This window comes from Monodon monoceros, unplaced genomic scaffold (assembly GCF_005190385.1).
Source record: "Monodon monoceros isolate NGI ecotype Baffin Bay Population unplaced genomic scaffold, NGI_Narwhal_1 Super_Scaffold_3, whole genome shotgun sequence".
Taxonomy (NCBI): Eukaryota; Metazoa; Chordata; class Mammalia; order Artiodactyla; family Monodontidae; genus Monodon; species Monodon monoceros.
The window spans coordinates 91,506,190-91,527,240 of record NW_021703780.1 but is presented as its reverse complement, the minus strand read 5'-3'; the positions used below and the strand labels follow the sequence as shown (position 1 = coordinate 91,527,240).

The 21,051-nt window shown below is 49.7% G+C and overlaps 1 protein-coding gene across 1 annotated transcript; it reads right to left on the bottom strand.

Moving 5' to 3' along the window:
* Window positions 1–13,097: 13,097 nt before the first annotated feature.
* BHLHE40 (basic helix-loop-helix family member e40) lies at window positions 13,098–18,804 on the bottom strand. The gene is made up of 5 exons (XM_029244001.1): window positions 18,428–18,804; window positions 18,197–18,266; window positions 17,826–17,933; window positions 16,757–16,880; window positions 13,098–15,443 (listed from the first exon to the last, which is right to left on the bottom strand). Exons 1-5 carry the CDS (start codon window positions 18,505–18,507, stop codon window positions 14,587–14,589), a joined length of 1,239 nt encoding a protein of 412 aa, XP_029099834.1. The 5' UTR covers window positions 18,508–18,804; the 3' UTR covers window positions 13,098–14,586.
* Window positions 18,805–21,051: the final 2,247 nt, after the last annotated feature.

Here is a 21,051-nt window from a genome sequence, read left to right as displayed (position 1 = left end):
TCAACAAGTTACCCACTTTTTCTCTCTGCCTCAGTCTTCTCATCTTTAAAGTGGGCATAATAGTACCGACCTCATCAGGCTGGGTGATGGTTAGCTAAATGACTACCTACAAAGCATTCAGAACAGTGCCTGGCACATAGTAAGTACTCAATAAATAAGATACCATTTTTATCCTTTTTCAGCAAACATTTATTAAACATCTCACAACGCTGTGTGTATAACTATTACTGGGCTCGTGGAGATAAAAGATAATGCCTGCCTTCCTGAACTCTCACTTTAGACTCCACACCAACCTTTGGTAATTTCTCTTTTTTATGGGCAGGAAAATGTTTACTGATAAATTCATGAAAGAAGGACAGTTATTCCTTCTCTGATCAGAGCTTGAACTGCCCAGGGTTACTTTTGTCTTGTGTGCATTGTCTTAAGGACCAGAGGGTTTACAAAGGGCTCTACCACTCACATACAAAGTTATTTCTTCTCCCCTGAGGCTCGGTTTCCTCAACGGTAAGATGGGAAGTGGGTGGTAACTTCTGCCTTTTAGGGTTTGCAGAGCAAAAACAAATGAGGCAAAGCTCATGGAGGCATCACGGAGCCTCAAATGCCTTGCATAGGATAAAAGTGAGGGCAGCCTCTCACAACCCCAGTGAGAGTTTCCTAGGAGGGCAGGGCCAGCTTCTTGGTCCCTGACAGGATAACACACACTAGGGCCAAGTGCAGGGTCTCTGTCACTTCATTAACAAACAATTTACACAGCAGACCCAGTGAGAGTCAGAACTATAATGATTGTAAGCCGCAGAAGCTCCTCTCCAACAGCTTAGGCAAAAATAGAAATGTGGGGTGATGACTCTGGGGGTAATTGGTGTATGCACAGGAAAAGCAGAAGTGCAGCCAAGGCCTCAGGGCAGCTAAGGGCTTCACTCATGTGTTCTCTTGCTGTCTGTCTCTGCCATCTTATCTCTTCTCTCTCTCTGCCTGTCAGCTCTGTTCCCTCAAACCAGCTCCCTCTATGTGGCGGGAGCATGGCCATCAAGAACATCCTGTTTCCTTAGAGAGAAACTGAATTTTCTTCCCTAGATCCAAACCAAAAATGAAAAAAAAAAAAAATCTCATGGAAAGATTCTGATTGGCTCACCTTGGGTCATGTGTTTCTTCCCGGGATCAATCAGCTATAGGGGGTGGAGGGCAGCAAGGGGAGATGGAGTTGCACAGCACAGACACAGACACTAGGGACCTACCCAGCTATCAGGACCCCAGTCGGGGAGCTTCCACTTCAGCCCCTGAGAATGTCTGAGGCTGTCCTCTTACCACACTCAGCACTTTGGTTGTGCCCTGGCCTGAATGCATGTCGTTTCCCCCAGTAGATTATAAGCTCCACAAGAACAAAAATGATATTGGATACTCTTTTTTCTCTCTTCCCTCTCACACATAGGATGGCAACCTTAAGCACACTGCTAGTCACATGGCCATGGAATGTCCCAGATAAGAGATCACAGAACTAAGGCACAGAGACAGAGAGCAATTTGCCCAAGGTAACACGGCTCAAAGTAGATGCCAGGTCACCTGCCCTGCGATTTCTGATTGCTTTCTCTCTCTCTTAGGGTTAAAGGCTCCAATCCTCATTCTTACAAGGAAGCCTCTGCATAGCTCAGTCACTTCCTGCCTCTCCAGGCTTATCTCATACACTCTATAGATCTTCAAGGTGGTTATTATTTTTATTGCTATCCCTATCGTCGCCAGAGGCACCCACACTGATCCACTTCCCTCTCATTAGAGATAAAGGAATTTCTGACTCTACATTCCAGCCAGGGGTAACTTCTTTCTCAAATCTGCCTCACCACCCCCTACCTTCAGAGCTTTTGCACTTGGAATTTCCTCTGCCTGGAACACACTTTGCTAGGGCTGCTGTAACAAAGGACCACAAACTGGGCGACTTAGACAACAGAAATGTATGGTCTCAAGTTCTGGATGCTGGAAGTCTGAGATCAAGGTGTCAGCAGGGTTGGTCCCTTCTGTTCCAGTCCTCTCCCCCAGCTTCGGGTGACTTGCTGGCCATCTTTTATTCCTTGGCCTGTAGATGCCTCCCTCCGATCTCTGACGTTATCTTCACATGGCATCCTCCCTGTGTCATATCTGTCTCCATGTCCAAATGTTTGATAAGGACATCAGTCACATCGGATGAGGGCCCACCCTCATGACCTCATGTTAACTTGATTACCTCTGTGAAGACCCCTGTTTCCAAATTAGGTCACATTCTGAGGTGTTGGGATGTTAGAACCTGAACCTCTCTTTGGGGGGAACACAGTATAACCCATAACAAACACCATTTTTCACCCCCTTCCCACCCAACCAGACATCCTCCTTATCCGTCCCATCTCAGGAGAGCCTTCTCTGAACACCGCAGACCTCACCCGGCCCTGCTGTCTGCCCTCGTGTATTCTTCCTTCCTATTTGTTGTGGATGGCTGGTATCTGCTTGTGTTGTGATCTGGTCAGTACTTGTGTCTCCCTCAGATGCTCCTCTTCATGGGGGCAGGAGCATGACTGTGCTGTGCACCACTGCAGCCCCAAAGCCCAGAACCTGACTGTCAGTGAAGGGTATCAGTAAATGCCCGTGGCCTGAATGAATGAACGATTGAGAGGTTAAGCTTCACTAATCGCAAAAGCAAAGAGAAGTTTCTAAGCAAGGCCCTCAGAGTCAGAGAGATTAGTATTTCCTCTGGAGGGAAAGAATTTGCTCCAGAATCTACCAAGGGCCAAAACCCTGCCCTCACCTCTTGACTAATGGTCATGGTCTCTCCCTCCTACCCCATCACCCTGGGAGAATCCACTCAGCATAGCTTTGCAGGGAAGGCCTCAGGAACCTCGGGGAAGCTGGAGGTGAGTCAGAAAGGCTGGTTAAGTGAACAGCTCTGAAACCTGACCCTTGGCATGGAGCTTGGGGGAGGCGGGTTCGCAGAAGGTAACAGCGCTTGCTTTAAAATTCAAGGGGCCTGAGGGAGCATCATCTTGCAGAAAAGTACTCTAGTTGGTAAGGGGCCAAGTGTGGCCCAAGCTCCAGGTACCCGGGGTTGCTCTCCCACCACTGCCTGACAGCGTGGATTTTGTCGGGTCCAGCCCTCCCCGCGGGGCTATCCTGCAGTCACCTGCGTAGGAGATGCAGCTTTAACCTTTGTGGCCTCTACTCTCCCTTGTGTGGGTGGAGAGACCAGGTGGATACGTCAAGAGACCTTCATCTGGCTCAATTGAAGCAACTCGAACTACCGACCCATAAAGGAATTCCAGCTCCCGGGCTTCCCAGGACCCCTGGGGAACACCTCATAGGCAGTAGAATCCCAAAGGGAAAAAGGAAGGCCTCCCTAAACCTAGCTCAGGACGAGGGCCAAGCTGGAAAAAGTGACTTGCAGGCCAGTCACCACGTTTTTCCCCAGTGAAAGGCTGACTCATTGCAACAGGCCTGGACTGGCTGGGACTCGAGCCGGTGGCTTGGAACATGCCTGGGCAGTGAACGCCTTGTCTAAAGGCTGGGTGGTGAGAAGCTGCGGGTCAGGGGAGCTGAGGCCGCGGCCCTGGGGAGCACCCGCACGCAGCCTGGGAGCCCGAGGGAAGCAGGGGGAGGGGGGTCCCTATTTTCCCTCCCCCTCAGACTCTTGGGGGCCTGGCATAGCACAGCAGGAGCTGGGTAAGGCCTGGAGGGGCCCTAAGACCCCAGGGGAATTAAGTCCTAATGTCGTGTTATGGTGTTTCCTGCCCCTAGGACATGCAAACAGAAAACAACACTAAACTTAAATGTAGAGAAAACGAATAAGGTCTTGATTTGCTTCATGAGCATTTATCCCCAGGCTTTCCTTTGAAATATCAAAGTGGAATTATTTTCCAGCAAGGGGGAAGATGGAAGGGAACTGGGGCTGCTTTCCTAGTGCCCTGAGCACATGTTCAGTCTGCCCTTGGGGTGGTTTGGCGTGATGCAGAGTGCGGAGTTTGACTCCGATGGGCCCCCCAGACCCTCTTCCCTCCTCGTGCCATTGTCCATGTTGACATCCAGGGCTTTTTGGCAAGCACTTTTGAGTCATGCGTTGGTTTAAATCCTGGCTGTGCCATCTGCTTGCTGTGTGACCTTGGGTAAGTCACTTGATCTCAAGTGACTAAATTTCTGTACATGTCAAATGGAAAGTACACAGGATAAATGCATGCATAGTGCCTAGCGCAGCACATAGCACAGAGTCTGGCTTATATACAAGATCTCTTCCAGCTTCTCCGTTTATGCCCTACCAAGCTGCTTTTTTAGGAAAAAATGGTGTCAGTCATTCACACTTTAGTGTGAATAAGCTCCTGTCAGTGTCATTCCTTCTTTTCATTTATTTACTCAACAAATGCCAGGTACCTGCCTGGTACCTCATTTGAGCGAGGGGCTACTTCTCTATGTACAGATTTTTCTTTTTATCCTCACAACAGTCTCTGCAAGATCACTAATATCCCCATTTGGTGGTGGAGGAAACTGAGACTCAGGGAGGTGAAAGAACGTTCCCAAGCTCAGACAGCAGAGCCTTGTCCATTCAGGAAACATTGACTGAATTTCTGCCCTGTCTCAGAATGGGGACTAGGGGCACAGCAGGCAGTGAGTCACACCCCCATCTTAAGACCCTCATGGGCTACTGGCTGTATTTGCACATTTCTGTCATCACTCTAATTGTTAAAGTCCCTGAAAACCTTGTGCATGTGGTCAGGGAGCGCCTTCCCCTTCCCTCCAATTGCCTGTCACAGGGAGTTGCCTTCTTCCTAGTGTGTAGGACTGGCCCTGCCCAAGGCTGAGCTGCCAGATCAAGAAAGCCTCCTGCCTTTTCTTTCCACATCATTTTCTGGGGCTCCGTTGAGTAGATTTCCAAGACTACCTCAGAATTCTGTTCTTCTCCCTTCTTTTGCACTTCACGAAATAATATATATTACAGAAATAACACATGTTCATTGAAAAAGAGAGAGAGACAGAAGAAAAGAAAATAAAGAAAAGCAAAAATTTTCAAAGTAACGGTAACTCCAAGTCTTGCTGAGATGGTTAAAATTTTATTGTATTGTCTGCCAGACCTTTCTCTTATGCAATTAGAATATAATTAATAGTGATAATGATAATAATGATAACACTAATTTTAACTAACCCTGACTTGAAGCTTCCTCTGTACCAGATACCGTTCTAAGCACCTTAAAAATTTTAACTCATTTATTCCTCACAATAGCTCAGTGAGTTGATTATTACTGCCCTCATTTTACAGGTGTGGAAATTGAGGCAGAGAGGGAGAACATTTAAAAGTGTACATGTTACTCTCTTGTTTTAAAATGGGAGCATTCTGAAAGCACTGTTTTTTGACCTACTTTTCTCCCCTTAACAATTAGAAATTTACCTTCTCAATTGTACTTTTTCATGACTCTTCAGCATTCCAACCTTCATGCATACCATGAATTATTCAACCAGTGTCCTGTAGGCCACTTTTCTGATTTTCAAGGTTTTTTTTTAAACGATGAATGACACAGAGATGTCCATCTTTGTAGCTTAATCTTTTTTTTTTTTTTCTTGCGGTACACGGGCCTCTCACTGTTGCGGCCTCTCCCTTTGCGGAGAACAGGCTCTGGACGCGCAGGCCCAGAGGCCATGGATCACGGGCCCAGCCGCTCCGCGGCATGTGGGATCCTCCCAGACCAGGGCACGAACCCACGTCCCCTGCATCGGCAGGCGGACTCTCAACCACTGCGCCACCAGGGAAGCCCTGTAGCTTAATCTTCGAAAATTTGATGAATCCCTCCCTGTGATAACTCCTGGAAGTGGAATCGCCTCGTCTCGAGACATACCTGTTCCAAGGCTTCTGGCGCTCCTTGCAAGTTTTCTCCCAGAGCAGTAAGACTCCTGGGAGGCTAAAGGGATGTGAACCGTCACAGCCCCATGGAGGACAGCTTTGGTGATACCCATCAGAATGACAGATGCTCATGCTATGACCCAGCAGTCCCACTTCTGGGAGTTTATCCCATAAATATCATTATACACATACAAAGTGACATCCATATGTTACAATTAGTCATTGCAGCCCTGTTGGTAATAGTGAGGGGTCAGAAATAACCCAAATGTCCATAATAAGGAACTGATCAAGTAAATGACAGTATATCTATAGAGTGAAATCATATGCAGTTGTAAAAAGAATTCCAAGCCTTTCTATGTATTCATGGGAATAGCTCCCCAAGATATCGTAGGTTAAAAATAAGTGCAGGCTCGGGCTTCCCTGGTGGCGCAGTGATTGAGAGTCCGCCTGCCGATGCAGGGGACACGGGTTCGTGCCCTGGTCCAAGAAGATCCCACATGCTTGCGTACCGCAAAAAAAAAAAAAAAGTGCAGGCTACTTACAATAGCCAGGACATGGAAGCAACCTAAGTGTCCATCAACAGAAGAATGGATAAAGAAGATGTGGCACATATATACAATGGAATATTACTCAGCCATAAAAAGAAATGAAATTGAGTTATCTGTAGTGAGGTGGATGGACCTAGAGTCTGTCATACAGAATGAAGTAGGTCAGAAAGAGAAAATCAAATACCATATGCTAACACATATATATGGAATCTAAAAAAAAAAAAATGTTCTGAAGAACCTAGGGGCAGGACAGGAATAAAGACACAGATGTAGAGAATGGACTTGAGGACACGGGGAAGGGGAAGGGTAAGCTGAGACGAAGTGAGAGAGTGGCATGGACATATATACACTACCAAATGTAAAATAGATAGCTAGTGGGAAGCAGCCGCATGGCACAGGGAGATCAGCTCGGTGTTTTGTGACCACCTAGAGGGGTGGGATAGGGAGGGTGGGAGGGAGACACAAGAGGGAGGAGATATGGGGATATATGTATACGTATAGCTGATTCACTTTCTTATACAGCAGCAACTAACAAAACAATGTAAAGCAATTATACTCCAATAAAGATGTTAAAAAAAAAGTGCAGGGAGAGACAAATTAAAGGTATGGGTCTATCAGATACAAACTACTATGTATAAAATAGATAAGCAACAAGGATATTTTGTATAGCACAGGGAATTATAGCTATTATTCTATAATAACTTATAATGGAGTATAATCTGCAAAAATACTGAATCACTATGCTGTACACCTGAAAATAATATAATATTATAAATCAACTATACTTCAATTTAAAAAATGTGTGCAGAATGATGTAAATAGCATGCTATTTTTGTATGAAAAAAGGAGGCAAGTGATAGCCCTCATTTGTAGTTGCATGTATAAACACTGATAAGCTCTAACCTAAGTTAAAACAGTACCTACCTGCCTATTTACGATGATTTTGGCTGGGCCAGAGAGATCAAGATTAAAGAGAACGAATCAAGATAGGAGAACAGTTTTTTTCACTGATCACTTTTTGTGCTTTCAGATTCTGAAACTATGCTGTACGCCTATTCAGAAAATTCTAGCTCTTAAAATTTCCCTTCCGGTATTGTTAAATTTTTTTTAGGTATGATAATGCTATTGTAGTAATTTTTTTAATGGAATACTTACTTTTGAGAGATAGTGAAATATTTACAAATGAAATTATATAATGTCCCGATTTCCTTCAAAATAATATTTGAATGGAGGAAGCAGGATAGTATATATATTACAGATGAAAGTGATTGGACATGAATTGATGACTGTTAAAGCTGAAAAGCTGATACATAGCGGATTCATTATGCTCTTCTGTTTACTTAAAGAAAGAATTTATTGAGGTAAAATTCACATAAAATCAAGCACCTTAAAGTGAACAATTCAGCGGCATTTAGTACATTCACAGCGCTGTGCAACTACCACCTCTGTCTAGTTCCAAAACATTTCCATCACTTCAAATTAAAACCCTGTACCATTAAGCAATTTCCCCCCATTTCTCCGTCCTTCCAGCTCCTGGCAGCCATCTGTCTGTGTTCTGTCACTTATCTATTGTGGACTTATCTATTCTTGATATCTCATATAAATGGACTCATAGTATTTGTGACTTTTTGTGTCTGGCTTCTTTTACTGAGCATAATGTTTTTGAGGTTCATCCATGTCGTAGTTTGTGTCATGCTACATGTACATGTTGTAGTGTAGAGCATGTAGTACTGCATTTCTTTTTAGTCCTTTGCGTGTATATACCACATCATGTTTATCCGTTCATCCGTTGACGAACATTTGGGCTGTTTCCACTTTTGGGCTATTGTGAATAGTGCTGTTAGGAGCGTGCTTGTACGTGTCCTTGTCAGAGTACCTGTTTGCAGTTTTCTGGAGCGTATACCTAGGAGCACAGCTGCAGTTATATGATCATTCTATGTTTAACTCTTCGACACGTCTCTCAACTGTCCTCCCCAGCAGCCGAACCATCTTACATTCCCACCAGCAATGTAGGAAGGCTCCAATTTCTCCACATCCTCGTTAACATGTTTTTTCTTTATTGTAGCCATCCTGGTGGGTGTGAAGTGGCATCTCATTGTGGTTTTGATTTGCATTTCCCTGATGACTAATGATGTTGAGCATCTTCTCATGTGCTTCTTGGCCATTTGTACATCTTCTTTGGAGAAATGTCTGTTCAAGTCCTCTGCCCATTTGAAAATTGGGTCATTTGTCTTTCTGTCTACTTTCTTATATGTCTTAAATTCTCCACAGTAAAAAAAAAACAAAAGGTACAAAAATATTAGACATTTTATTAAAAACTTTAAGAAACACACATCTCCCCTCCCCCCCTCCCCCACCCCTCCGGGAAAAGTAGTAGTTTTCCCTCCTTTTTCCCCCAGTTGAATTCCCCAGAGATCCCTACCTCCATATACCATAATGTAGTTTCCAAAAAAACCGTATTTGCTCTTCAAACAAATAAATAAGCACAGGTGTCTTTCCTTTCACCCTCCTACAGGTAGGTGCAGGGTGGAACAGCAGGGCTCTTAGGAGTAGCCGAGGCTGGCTGTCCCCATCACTTTGGCCACAGCCTGAGGCCAAGCCCCCACCTATCTAGCAGGCTGGTGACTCATTCCCTGAGGGCCCCGTGTAGAGCGGAAGAAACCTCCTGGGCCCCAATCCAGCCACATCACAAGACTGGATGGACCAGCGTGTCGGTGGCTTGCATAGCCAATGGGAGAGGCTTCACCCAGCTCATGTTCTGCTGTGGCAGTCGGGCCAGACAGATGGCTTGGGATAAATGGGGGGGGGGTGTTGCCGAAGGGGGGATTTGGCTTTGAGTGGCCTCAGCCTCCCTCTGGAACCCAGAGGAAGAGGTAGGTGAGGTGAAGGCCATGCCTGAGGAACGGGCTGTAGTTTGGTGCCTTCCAAACATTCTGTGATTTTTTTAGCAATGGAATTCTTGCTTAAACAAACCTTTACGATATTTAGGACAGAGAAACAGGAAGCTGCTCCAGCTAAAGAGGGGGTGAGAAGCCCAGAGCCTGCCCTCCCTCCATGCCATGTGGCACTCTGGGGAGTTCTGGGTCTCTGGGGAACATGCCGGTCCCGTTAACACAGAGTCTTTATATGCAACCACTTGGGAACTCAGCGCGGTCTGTCTCTTGGAGCCTTGAAGGGGCTCCAGAGGCCTGAGGAGAAACCTGGCAGCCCGGCAAGCTCCAGCCTGAGATTCTGACCCCCCTTCCACACAGAGAAGAGACCTCTTGCTTACTGCTCACCAGCCACGTACTGGGGAGCTGACCAAGGGCTGTAGAGATGGGCCAGGGTGTGTGTGGGCTGCAGGAACCTGCAAGGGACAGAAGGAGCTGCAGTGGCCTGGTCTCCAAGCCTTCCAGCCTCCATTCCAGCAAGAGAGCTGGGAACTCGGTCCCAGCCTCCCTCCCTCCGTCCAGCAGAAGTGCCTCGTCCCAAGTTGTCCATAGGTAACTACTGTCCCAGGCCCCTCTACCTGCCCCTCTCCTAACCTTAAGAGAGATGTGAGGGAAGGAGTGGCCCCTCCTCCCACCCCAGAACATTTGACATAGAATTTCCTCAAACCCAGATTCTGGTTCTCAGCGTAGTCAACCTAAGTGCCCAGCCGGCCCCAAGCTCCAGTAGTCCGTCAGGGTTAGTTCTTTAATTAGAGAATGCGCCCATTTTTGGCTGCAGGATGGTATGTGGGGACATTTGTCAGGAAGCAAATAAAGAGTCGGGCGAATAACTTTACCCTGAGCTTCAGTTATCTCCTCTGCCCACTGGGGATCATAGTACCTATTCCATGGGGCTATTTTGAGGATTAAGTGAGATAATGCATGCCCAAGCCCAACGTCACAGCAGCTCAGTTTAGAAGCAGTTCTGTACCAGAGAAAGGGCCTAGCTCTGTCCTTCACACGATGTGTAACCTCTGATGAGGCTCAGATTTCTCCTCTCTGAGCTCCAGTTTTTTCACCTCTTATTAAATACCTACCCTTCTCAGTTGCTATAGGAAGTAGAGATAGTTCACATAAACTACCTAATATAGTGCCTGGCATCGGGAGAGCACTCAAAATATGGTAGTAACTGAGGCAATTATTACACTTTTACTATTATTATTTTTATGATTACCATTACTATTATTTAACAGGAAGGGCAATGGGGTTTTGTAGTTAAGCGCGTAGACTCTGGAGCCAAATTGCCAAAGTTTAAATTCCAATTCACCACCAGAGCTGTGTGGCTTTAGGCAAGTTACTTAGCCTCTCCTTGCCTACATTTTGTTAACCATATAAGGAGAATAATAATTAAACCCACCTCATGGAGTTGCTGTGAAAATTAAGTTTTTGTATATGGAGTGCTTTGAAGAGTGCCTGGCAAATAATAAGTGCTACAAGCTGCTGAAAGCCTTCCCCTCGGATCCAATTAAGAAGAGGCAGAAACCAACATATTCACCATTCTACTAATGGTTTAGTGACTCAGAAGCTGTGTGACCTTGGGCCAGTTAACTCCCCTCTCTGAGCGTGCCTTTATCTATCTCCAAAATGTAAATTATACTAGTACCCGTAATGGTCCTTCTAGGTTGTTAGGCTTCATTAATGAGCCATGACCCGTGGGAAGCTTCTAGCTTCTAGTTAATTAGGCTCTATTTCCAATGCCCTGCCTAAATCCAGCTCCACCCCGCCCCCCCCCAGCAAGCCTTCCCTCCCCCCCAACCCCGGGAGAGCGCTCGGATTCCCTCCCGCGGGGCGCGAAGGGGGGCTGCCCGGCGCCCGATGCCAGGTCCTATTCTGGGGGCCGAGCGAGCCCGCGGCCGTGCCAAGCTTCCCCGGGGATCAGGTTTCTGCTGACGCGGTGCCAGGCACGTCTGCTTCCAGGAACCGGCAGCCGCATTTAGCCGCGGGCCGCACATGAAAGGGCTGCAGTCGGAAACGTGACGTTGTGTCAACAGGCGAGGCAGGTCAGCGCTGGGTGAGACCATCCCGGCTGGCCGGAGGCGCACGCCCTGTCTGAAGGCGGCTGGATCGCAAGTGTGCGCTCCCCCTACCTCTGGCCACCTCTCCTCGGCCCCAAAGCCAGCGCTTCAGCCCCTCCCACTCACACACACCCCTTGGTTAACAGAGGTCCTATTTGTCCCCAAGGGGCCAGAGACTGGGGTGCGAACCCCTCCTCCACAGCTCCCTCCAAACCACTTGGAACCTGCTGGAACCGACCTAGAAAGAAGATCAAGGGCAAACTGGAAGCAGAAAAGGAGGCAGAGGGAGGGCTGCTGCTTTGAGGGGTGCTCCATAGGCTCCAGTCGTGGGATTCTGGGCTGAGGCTGTGTGGAACCCCCAAACCCTTTTTAGTTCAGGGTGCTGCACCACTTCGTTCTGTCTCCACAGCTACTCCTTGAGTCACGGCCCAGGGAGGAGGGGGGGCGGGCAGGCCAAAAGGCCTGGCCTTGATTTCAACCCAGTGCTCCATCCCCAGGATACACTTGATTTGTTTAGGTTTTTTACCCATAAAGTCTAGCCAGAAAAGCTTAGCAATTCATGGAGGAATTCAGGAGCTTAACAGGCAGGAGACCCTGAGGGCCAGGCCCTAAGCTGCTGGGAGAAAGACGGCCTTACCCATGTCTGTCTGCCTGCTGTAGGACATGTGAGGGGGGCTCAGAATCCTTTTTTATTGAACCACAAACAGGTGTGGAGGGGGTGATGCCAAGACTACCGGTTCATTGATAAGACCACCAGCTCATCTCCTGACTCCTGGTCCAGGGCTCCTCCCATGACACCAGGCTGCCTGCGGGCACCTCACACAAGCCAGGCGATGCTCACTGTCGCCTGCTGGCTCAGCAGCAGAGAGAGAAGGTGACATTTGAAGCAAACAGACACGAAGGGCAGGTGGTGTCTCTGCCTGGCTGAGAACTCCCTGGGGGCAGTTTCCCTGCATGGGCTCCAGACAGCCAGAGGGTTCTGGAAGATGCTTTGGGATCTGGAGCGTGGCGAGCCAGGCGCTGGCCATCAGGAAACATCAGGACACCTCTGAGACGGAGAAGGGGACAGGCAGAAACGCTCACTCGACCGGGTCATTTCCCACTTCTTTTCCCATGGAATTTTTTTTTTTTTCATAAGAGCGCTTGACTAAGGAACACCAATATTCATTCATGCACAAACACACCCAATGAGAGGAAGTCCAGGAAGGATGTAGAAACTAATCATGGAATGTTGCTTTCAGAGGCAATTGGACAGGATATGGCAAACCCATTAGACCGTGCTAGACTCGAAAAAGTCGCCTTGGTAGAGGTGCTATCCCCAGCGGCAATCATTATTGCATCATAATCCATTAAATCTTCCCTCAGTGTGCTGCCCCTCCAGCAAGCTCCCCAGACACTGAGGCCCACGATCGTACTTTGATTTTCTGTCAAGTTTTAAGGACCATGACAAAAGCAGACTGGGGGAAAAAATAGGCTTTTTGCTTAACTCTGGAAAGAGGCACAGGCTGACAGTAAGCCTCTGGCTAAGGTTGGTCTAAGAAAACAGCTGAACAAATATTTACCTACAAAATTGACTAAGCTTATTCTGTGTGAATACAGGCATGGGAAAAGCTGAATGAAATCACACCAAGATTAAGTAGTTGTTGCTTTCAGCCAAGAGGGGAGGGCAGAAGAAGGCCATATCACACCCTTGAGAGTTCTTTTAAAAATGCGGGAGACCATCTTTCTCTTCCACAGGAAAAGGATTATTTTATTAAGTATTTTAAAACAACTAGTTAACATTGACTCATAGATAAAAATATTTACAATTTCCCACCTTCAGGAAGGCTCCAAAATATAGACACTGTACCTCTCCCTAGAGAAAAAAAAATTATTCTCTTCAAAAACAGGAATACATTCATTTGTTCTCACTTTTGTAGATCAAGTAATTATACAAATAAACATCTGAAACATTTTCCTTTTTAATATATTTATATAATATATATTTATAACAGTTTTACAAATAAAGGCAACGACTTTAATACCAAAATAAAAACAGGAAAAGAAAAAGTTAAAACACGATCAGTGACCAAGCATAGTGCATTTCAAAAAGCTGGTGCAGGGCGAGCTGGACAAGTCAGAAAAGTACTCTGGACCAAAAATAAAACTTCTTTGAAGAAGACAGAATCCTTTTTAGCAATAAGGACACTCCATACGCCGTCGGGCGAGGGGAATTAGCCTGCAGAGAGGATGCTGCTTTGCCAGGGTTGGTTAGGCCTTTAAGAAGCTAAGCTTGGTTAAAAGGAGTTTTAGGAGAGAGCTGAGAGCCGAGTCTGGCTTTGCTCGTTGAAACTGCAATTTGTTACTCAGCTTTTACGCGCTCTGGGGTGCTTGGAACTTAGGCACCTGCATCTCTCAGAGCCTGGTTTGGTTCCCTGGACAGAGAAACTGTTTCTAGGTGAGACTAGAAACAGGTGTCAGAGGCCCGGGGGACCCCTCCCGCCTCCCCTGGCAGCTGGGCTTGTACCAGGACGCCCTTTTCAGATCGTTAGTAAGCGAATCACTTTGAAAGCCTGAGTAGGGAGCTACATTCTCTTTACTCACCCGAGGCAGGGGTGGAGAGCAGACCTGTGGAAATCTCCCCAGGCCACTACCGTGCTATGCCAGTGTCTGCTACCTCACCACTTTGCAGAAAGCTGTCTGCCTGCCCTGTCCCCGTGTGGTGAGTCACGGAGACAATAAAAGGGAGCAGGGTGGGGTCGTTAAGAGCTGGCTGGGAACTGCACTCTGGAAAGCCCTCTTTTGAAAGTACCTTTTGCTCAAAGCCACAGACCCGGCTCCCAAAGTGAAGACTGACTCACAAACCAAGACTTTGAAGCTTTTGAAAATCCAGCTGATCTGTTATCAGAGGGGGCTATTCTCTGGGAGGGGAAAAGCCCAGAGGTCTGTGACAGTCCCCCCTAAGTCTCCTGATGTCAGGCAATCCTTCATGTCTTCCCTACACCAAAAGGAGCTTTAATGTCCCATTCCAACACACAATGCATATGCGTGTGCGCACGCACGAACGCACGCACACACACACACACACACACACCCCTGAATCTTCTCTCCCTGCCTCAGATGATCTTGGCATACACACTGGAACAATCCTGCTACACTCACAAACACGTTTTTTTTTTTTTTTTTGGAAGTAGGGAGGAAGGAAAGCGAAGCAGCAGGACCCCCTAAATAGTTTAGTCTTTGGTTTCTAAGTTTAAAGGGGGGATCTGCTTCAGAGCTTGGAGCAGGGCGGAAGAATCGATGGCCGGATGGGCTGGCAAGGGAGAAGGGAGTCTCTGGGGCATGAGCAAGGGGGCTGAGATCTTGTCTGGGTTCATGAAGCTGGTGAGAGCTGCGGCAGAGGCGTTGAGGCCTGGGTATAACACTGGGACAGAGGTGGGATACCAGCATTTCTCCAGCATGGGCAAGTAGGCAGTCGCTGACGGTGGGATCAGATAGAAGGGCAGGCAAAAGGGAGGCTGGTGTGGGTGTGGGCCCAGGAACGGGGAGCTGATCAGGTCACTGCTAGAGAAATGGCCTTCATCATCTGAGAGCTGCATTCTGCTCTTTTTCGTGGGGGGTTCTTCGGATTCTTGCTTAATAGCACCGATCCTTTCTCCCATGGTGAACCTGCGTCCATGATCACTTTTGAAGTACGGCTGCTCGACACGCAGCTCAGTCTTCTCTGATTCTCCTCCGTAGCCGCTGTCTGTGTCCGTGTCACTGCCACTCTGCTCGCCGCTCGAGTGAGCGAAAGTCCGCTGGATGACCGGTACACAGTTTTTGCCTGGGCCTTCAGAGCCTTTGGCCAGGGAGCTGGGTTTCTCCTTGAAGTCCATGGCTTTGGCACCTGGGTCTGACGGCTTCCTGGTGGTACCACCCTGCAGGAGCTCGGAGACCACACGGTGGAGGTGGGTGACGAGCTGGGAAGATTTCAGGTCCCGGGTGTTCTCGTGCTTGGCCAGGTACTGAAGCACCTCCCGGGCACATGTCTGGAAACCTGAGCAGAACATCTCTTGACCTGCTTCGACATTTCTCCCCGACAGATCACCTGGATAAACACAGATCCAAAGGAAGACGTTTCAGAAGGCCCTGTGGTTCACCTGGACACCTATGTTCCAAAGACCCAGAGCTTTCCTTTCTGTTAACAGCATTTGCTGATTTATGTTCCTAACTCCAAAAGTAATAGGATCAGGGGGAATGTGGATGACAGCAAAAAGTATAAAGAATAAAATAAAACTCATCCGTAATTCTACCACTCAGAGATGAAATATGATTTGTAATGGCTGTATAATATCCCATCACAGACACAGACCATATTTAATAGAGACAGACTGCTTCCCCTCTTGTTGAATTTATAGGTTGCTCTTGAGTTTCCACTATAAGTGACACAGCAATGAACATCCTAGTATGTTTATAACCAGAGTCAATTTATAGTCAATTTATATCTTTTCACCATAGGAAGTGACCGGATCGTCAAAAAAGGAGAATGAAGGAACAGTGTCACCTAAAGTAAGCTTATTTTCAATGACTTATACAAGTTGCAGTCATGCTGTCGTCTTTAAACGCTATTTCTAAGTCTTTCTCATGTATTCCCTTCATGATCCCCAAGAAATTAGGTATGATCATCTTCCTGTTTTCAGTAAGGAAACTGGCAGAAGCACTTGCTAGCTTTTTGTGATTCTCATCATACTTGTTTGGAAAGGAGGGCAGAGAAGAATGGGATGAGGGGGTGGGTAGAGGAATTTCTCCCTAGTTTGTACAGTATGATTTGGAATGGGTGAGACGAGATGGTTAGAAGGTGGCTGTGATTCTCTAGAAGTCAGTAGAAACAGATGACGAAACTTCAGTGGTTTCGTTAGATTGTGTATTTCACCAAGATACCTAGTGGCTATTCAGGGAATCACATGAAATGCAGGAAAAACTCCTGTTGTCATCCTGCCAGGATCGTACCGCACACCGAGTGATAAGGAAGTAGAGGAACAGGAAAACACTGGGGCATACCCGTGATTTATTCTCCAACGAAACAGGGCTAAGAACAACTGTAAAACACCCACGATGCAAATTATAGGTGCCTTGGCGTTTTCAGAGGGAGGGGGGAAAACTCCCAGAATCCAGAAACTCTTAAGTCAAAATGCCACTGAAATATTTTACCATTTGACTAATACGTATTCACGCCAGGTGGCACATGCAGCGTTCCGAATGAAAAGTCTGACCTTTTCGGAAGGATAAAACAGCATCTCCCCCAACGAATGTGCATAAGCAATTTGTTGCAGGAATGTTTCTCATACCAGATGTTGAGCCCACAGGCTCTCTATTTGTGCTAGAACTCTTAGGAGATGATAGCCAGGCTTGGGTACTCACCAGCTTGCAAACCGCTCTGCAGGGCAATGATTTTCTGCTGTTGCTGATCAATTAGGTTTGTTAGTGCTTTCACATGCTTCAAGGTAAGTTCAAGAACTACTGCTTTTTCCAAGTGACCCAAAGTCTGGAATAAAAAGAGCCTCGGTCAGCAGTGAGCGCAGAGAAGTCCCACCTCTGGGACACTAATTAGCAATGAGATAAAGGAAGAAAAAACAAAAAACCTTTCCTGGTTGGCTAAATTTAGTTTTAAGTTTATAGATGAAGTTTTAAAAAATATATATATATGTATTCAATATATATTTTTGATTAAAGAACAACAAACTGTCACCCATCTTTGGAGGCCTTTTGGAAGCAGCAGCTAGCTCAGGAGAAAGCTTTGACAGATAAATTTTTCCAGCAGCCGTTGCTGACCTTAACTCAGGGGAATCCGGAGATAACATTTCTCTGCGGTGGTGTCAACCCGAGGAGAGACTTCTACTGTGTCTGGCAGCCAAGAGGCTTTCCCTAGTTTCTTTCCTGACATCCTGTCATAACTTCCAGCTCATCTACACTTTTTTCTTCCTCCCTAAATACTATTCTTTTTTCTTTCCCCAACCAAAGCCTGCCAAGCTAGTAAGCTGTTGGCTATTGCCAAGAAAGGACAGGGCGTTAAAACACACACACACACACACACACACACACACACCCAAAACAAGTCCTCTTATTTTAAAAAGGGACCGGGGGGCGGGGGGGAAGGGGGTAAAATATTTGCGAGTTGCTTGGTTTGCTCAATTCAGGAAAACGAAAGAACCCTGAAAATCGCCAGCAGGGAAAGTCTTAAACTCTTGCAAGGGAAGGCCAGCCGGTGTCGGTGCCAACCTGGAGAGGTACAAACGGTTCTCACCTCATTTGCACGAGGCTGCCAGAAAATTCTGACCCTGGGGAAGGGTACCCCCAAACAGAGCCGCCCACCAGCTCGGATCGAGCCATCTGGTCTGCAGTTCCCAGCGGGGCCTGCAGGTGGCGAGTGACCCTCGCCCGCCCTCTGGGCAGAGGAGCTAGTTTGGACAGGGGCCAGCTTCTCACTTACTGTAAGTTTGAGATGTTCGGGGAGGAGATCCTTCAGCTGGGCGATGCACTCGTTAATCCGGTCACGTCTCTTTTTCTCGATGAGCCGGTGCGGCAGTTTGTAGGTCTCCTATGAAGCGCACGGGGAGACGGTGGGCGCGGGAGGACGGGGGTGAGGAGCCCTCCTCCTCCCCCCGCGGCGCGAGGAGTCGGGGCAGCGGAGCAGAGTCACACCCAGAACCAGCTCCCCTCCGCCCCTTCTTCTCCAGGCCACTCAGTAGAGGCACAGAGCCCACACCTGGCATACCCCCTTCAGCCGCAAAGTGAGAAAACTTTTACTGGAAACTCAGCGCGTGCGAGGGGCTGGGGTCCCGAGGGGCGCGGTGCTCCTACCTTGCTATCCTCGCTCCGCTTTATTCCCCGCCGCGACTTGTACACTTGGTACATATGGGCAAAATCCATCCTACAGGGAAAGGGACGAGGAATGGCTGTGACTTGCGCACCGGCTGCAGGAGCCCTGGTTGGCAAGAACCTCCGGATGCGCCCAGAACTACTCCGAGTTGCAAGCCGCGCACAGCGCAGGACTGGAGTTGAGGCTTGAAAGGGCCGGGGGTGCCAACTTACCCTGGTAGGTCTCCGGGCTCCAGTCCTGGCGCTTTGGGCAGGCAAGCGGGGGGCGGTTGCGCACTGGGGATCCGCTCCATTGCGCGGCGAGCCGGGGCCACTGTGCGCTCCTGTCTGCAGCGGCAGAGCGTCGGGTGAGGACTGTTCTGGAGAGGGTTTCGGAGGTCTCTTCGCCGGGGTTCCTCGGACTCTGAGCTCCTTGAAATCCGTTGGGCTGCCGGGAGCTGCGGCTCTGAGGTGCGGCTTCAGTTGGGGGCGTGCATGGTGGACCCGCGGCCTCGGGCTCCGGCTCTGCGCACAGACTGGCAGTGTGTGCTCCCTGCGCCGTCTGCGCCGTGTGAGCCAAGTGAATGAGAAGTGGGGCGGGCGGGGAGGCGGGAGGGAGCGCGGGGGGGGGGGCCGGTTAGGGCGGGGTGGGGGGGGGACGAGCCGAGGAGTAATGGAGAGGCTGCGGGCTGGGTTAAATGGGAACGAGTGGGTGGGTTGGAGCTACGTGTTCTACCCTGTGACTCCAGGCACGTCTGGCCGCTGCCGGGGAGGGAAGGAGCGACCTGCCCGCCCTCCCCCGGCTTCATCACATGAGTCTCACGTGTTGGACGACGCTCCCGCGGCTGCGAGGGAGCCCCCGCCTCCACCCCCGGCCCCCAGGTGTCTGCGGCTGCCTTTCCCCGAAGAGGGGGTGGCAGCGCAGACCGGGTCCTGCCCAGCCGGGTGGGGGGCGCGAAAACTGGAAGGGGCCGGAGAGGTGGGGGGAGGTTGGTAACGTGGGCGAACCTGCCCCAGGGAAATGAAGTAAGTTCCCGTCTCCTGGGAGGGAACGGGGGAGGACGGACCCGCCCGCGTCTGACTCAAGCCGGGAGAGGAATATCCCCTCGCTAGTTCCAGCCCAACCCTCTTCCTCCTCCCCCCGCGCGGCCCGCTCGGAGGAACCGGCGCACAGCGGAGGGAGTCGCCCGGCTCCCCCCCCACCACCACCCCGGCGCCTTCCCCAGAGGCTGGGGTTTCTTTCTGTGCCGGCTTCCCTGCCCCCACCCCTCGGCCCCGCGTCCAGGAATCGCCCGCCGTGGGGAGGGGCCGAGGGGCGGGGCGGATGTCACCCCATGGGAAGCGGGCTGGCAGCCAAGCTCAGGGGCAGCCGAGGCCGCCGACGAGCACGCTGCGCGCACCTGACCCGCGAGGCTGTGCGCCGCGGGCCCCTGGCTCCATCGGAGCTGCGTTCCCGGGCATAGCCTGCATGCCGGCGAGCACCCACTTAAGCACCCCCCAGGGTGCCCCAGTGCCCCCCCCTCCCCGCCCGCACTTGGGCTAGTCAAGCACAGAAAGATACAGGGCGCGGTGCCCTGCGTCCCTCCCTCCTCTGCCCCCACCGGAGCAGGACGCATCCCCTCGGGCCGCAACGTTACACAACCGCAGCGACGCGCCTGCCCTGCAGCAGCCCGGGGTGTGACACTTCACGTGGCCGGGGCTCGGGCCGCAGCGCTCCCCACTGCGAGTCCCTCTGCCCTGGCGCCGAGGCCCCCGGGCTGCGGTGTGCCCGCCAGGGTCGGCCATCTCCCTCCTGCCGGGGACTTCGGGGGTGCTGTGTGCGGTCTGCGCTCGGAGGAGGAAGGAAGAGAGAGACTAGGACAAACTGCCCATCACAGTGACATCTTAGCGTTCATTCATTGGACACATATTGTTGAGCCTCCTACCCTGTGCCAGGCGTTGTGCCCGTTGCTAGATAAACTGTGGGCGAATCGAACACAGATTCTGCCCTTGAACTCACAGGAACGTCTGAGAAGAGGTTCCGCTGGGCAGTGAAGGGAAGGCAGCCCTGGGAAAATTATATCGGTGCCACCGACGGACAGGGGGAAAAAAAGAAAAGATAGGAAGTGTGTGTGGTTTTGTTTTTATTAAAAAATATATTTTTTTAAATTTAATACGAACAAAGATGCCTGGGCAGAGGAGGAGAGGGGAGAAGTTAACCCATTGCCCGGAGCCTGGGGCAGAAAGGCCTCCTCCAAGCGGCCCCAGATCTCCGCAATCTCACTTGGGCCGCCGGAGCCCCCCCCCCCCCCGCCTCCCCCGGAAAAGTCCGGCCTCTGTGACCTTCTAACTGCCTGGAGCAGGGAAAACAGCTGAAACTCTAAGCCCGCGGTGTGAGCAGCGCTGATGCAGTCAGAGGAGGGAGCCAGTGGAAATTCATGACTAAAATAAGGCCTGGCTGGGGATTTCACTGACCTCTGTGCTGCCCTGCCCTGCAAGATCGGGGAGTTGAGAGATGACTGTAAGCCTTTCCCACCACGCCTCGGGTCAGTCACCCCGCTGCGGAGTGACCTGGCTGTGGGAAAGATAGAAAAAAATGGGGTTAACGCTGGACCCGGGTGAAAATTAGCGTCGGCTGCAGTTTGGGGGGTGGGGTGGGGTCAGTCTTAATTGGCAGTGCCCTTGACAACCTAGAGAATTGGGATTCACACTTCGACCAAACTGGGAGTGGATTTCCTTCAGGTCGTTTTGGAGAGCTCCCACTTCCTGTTTATGTTTCACAAGCGTCAAACTCATTAGCAAGTGTGAGAAGTGCCTCCTTTTCTAACTGCTGACTGGCTTGACCTCACTTGGCGGTTCAGCATCCCTCCCTCCTGGAA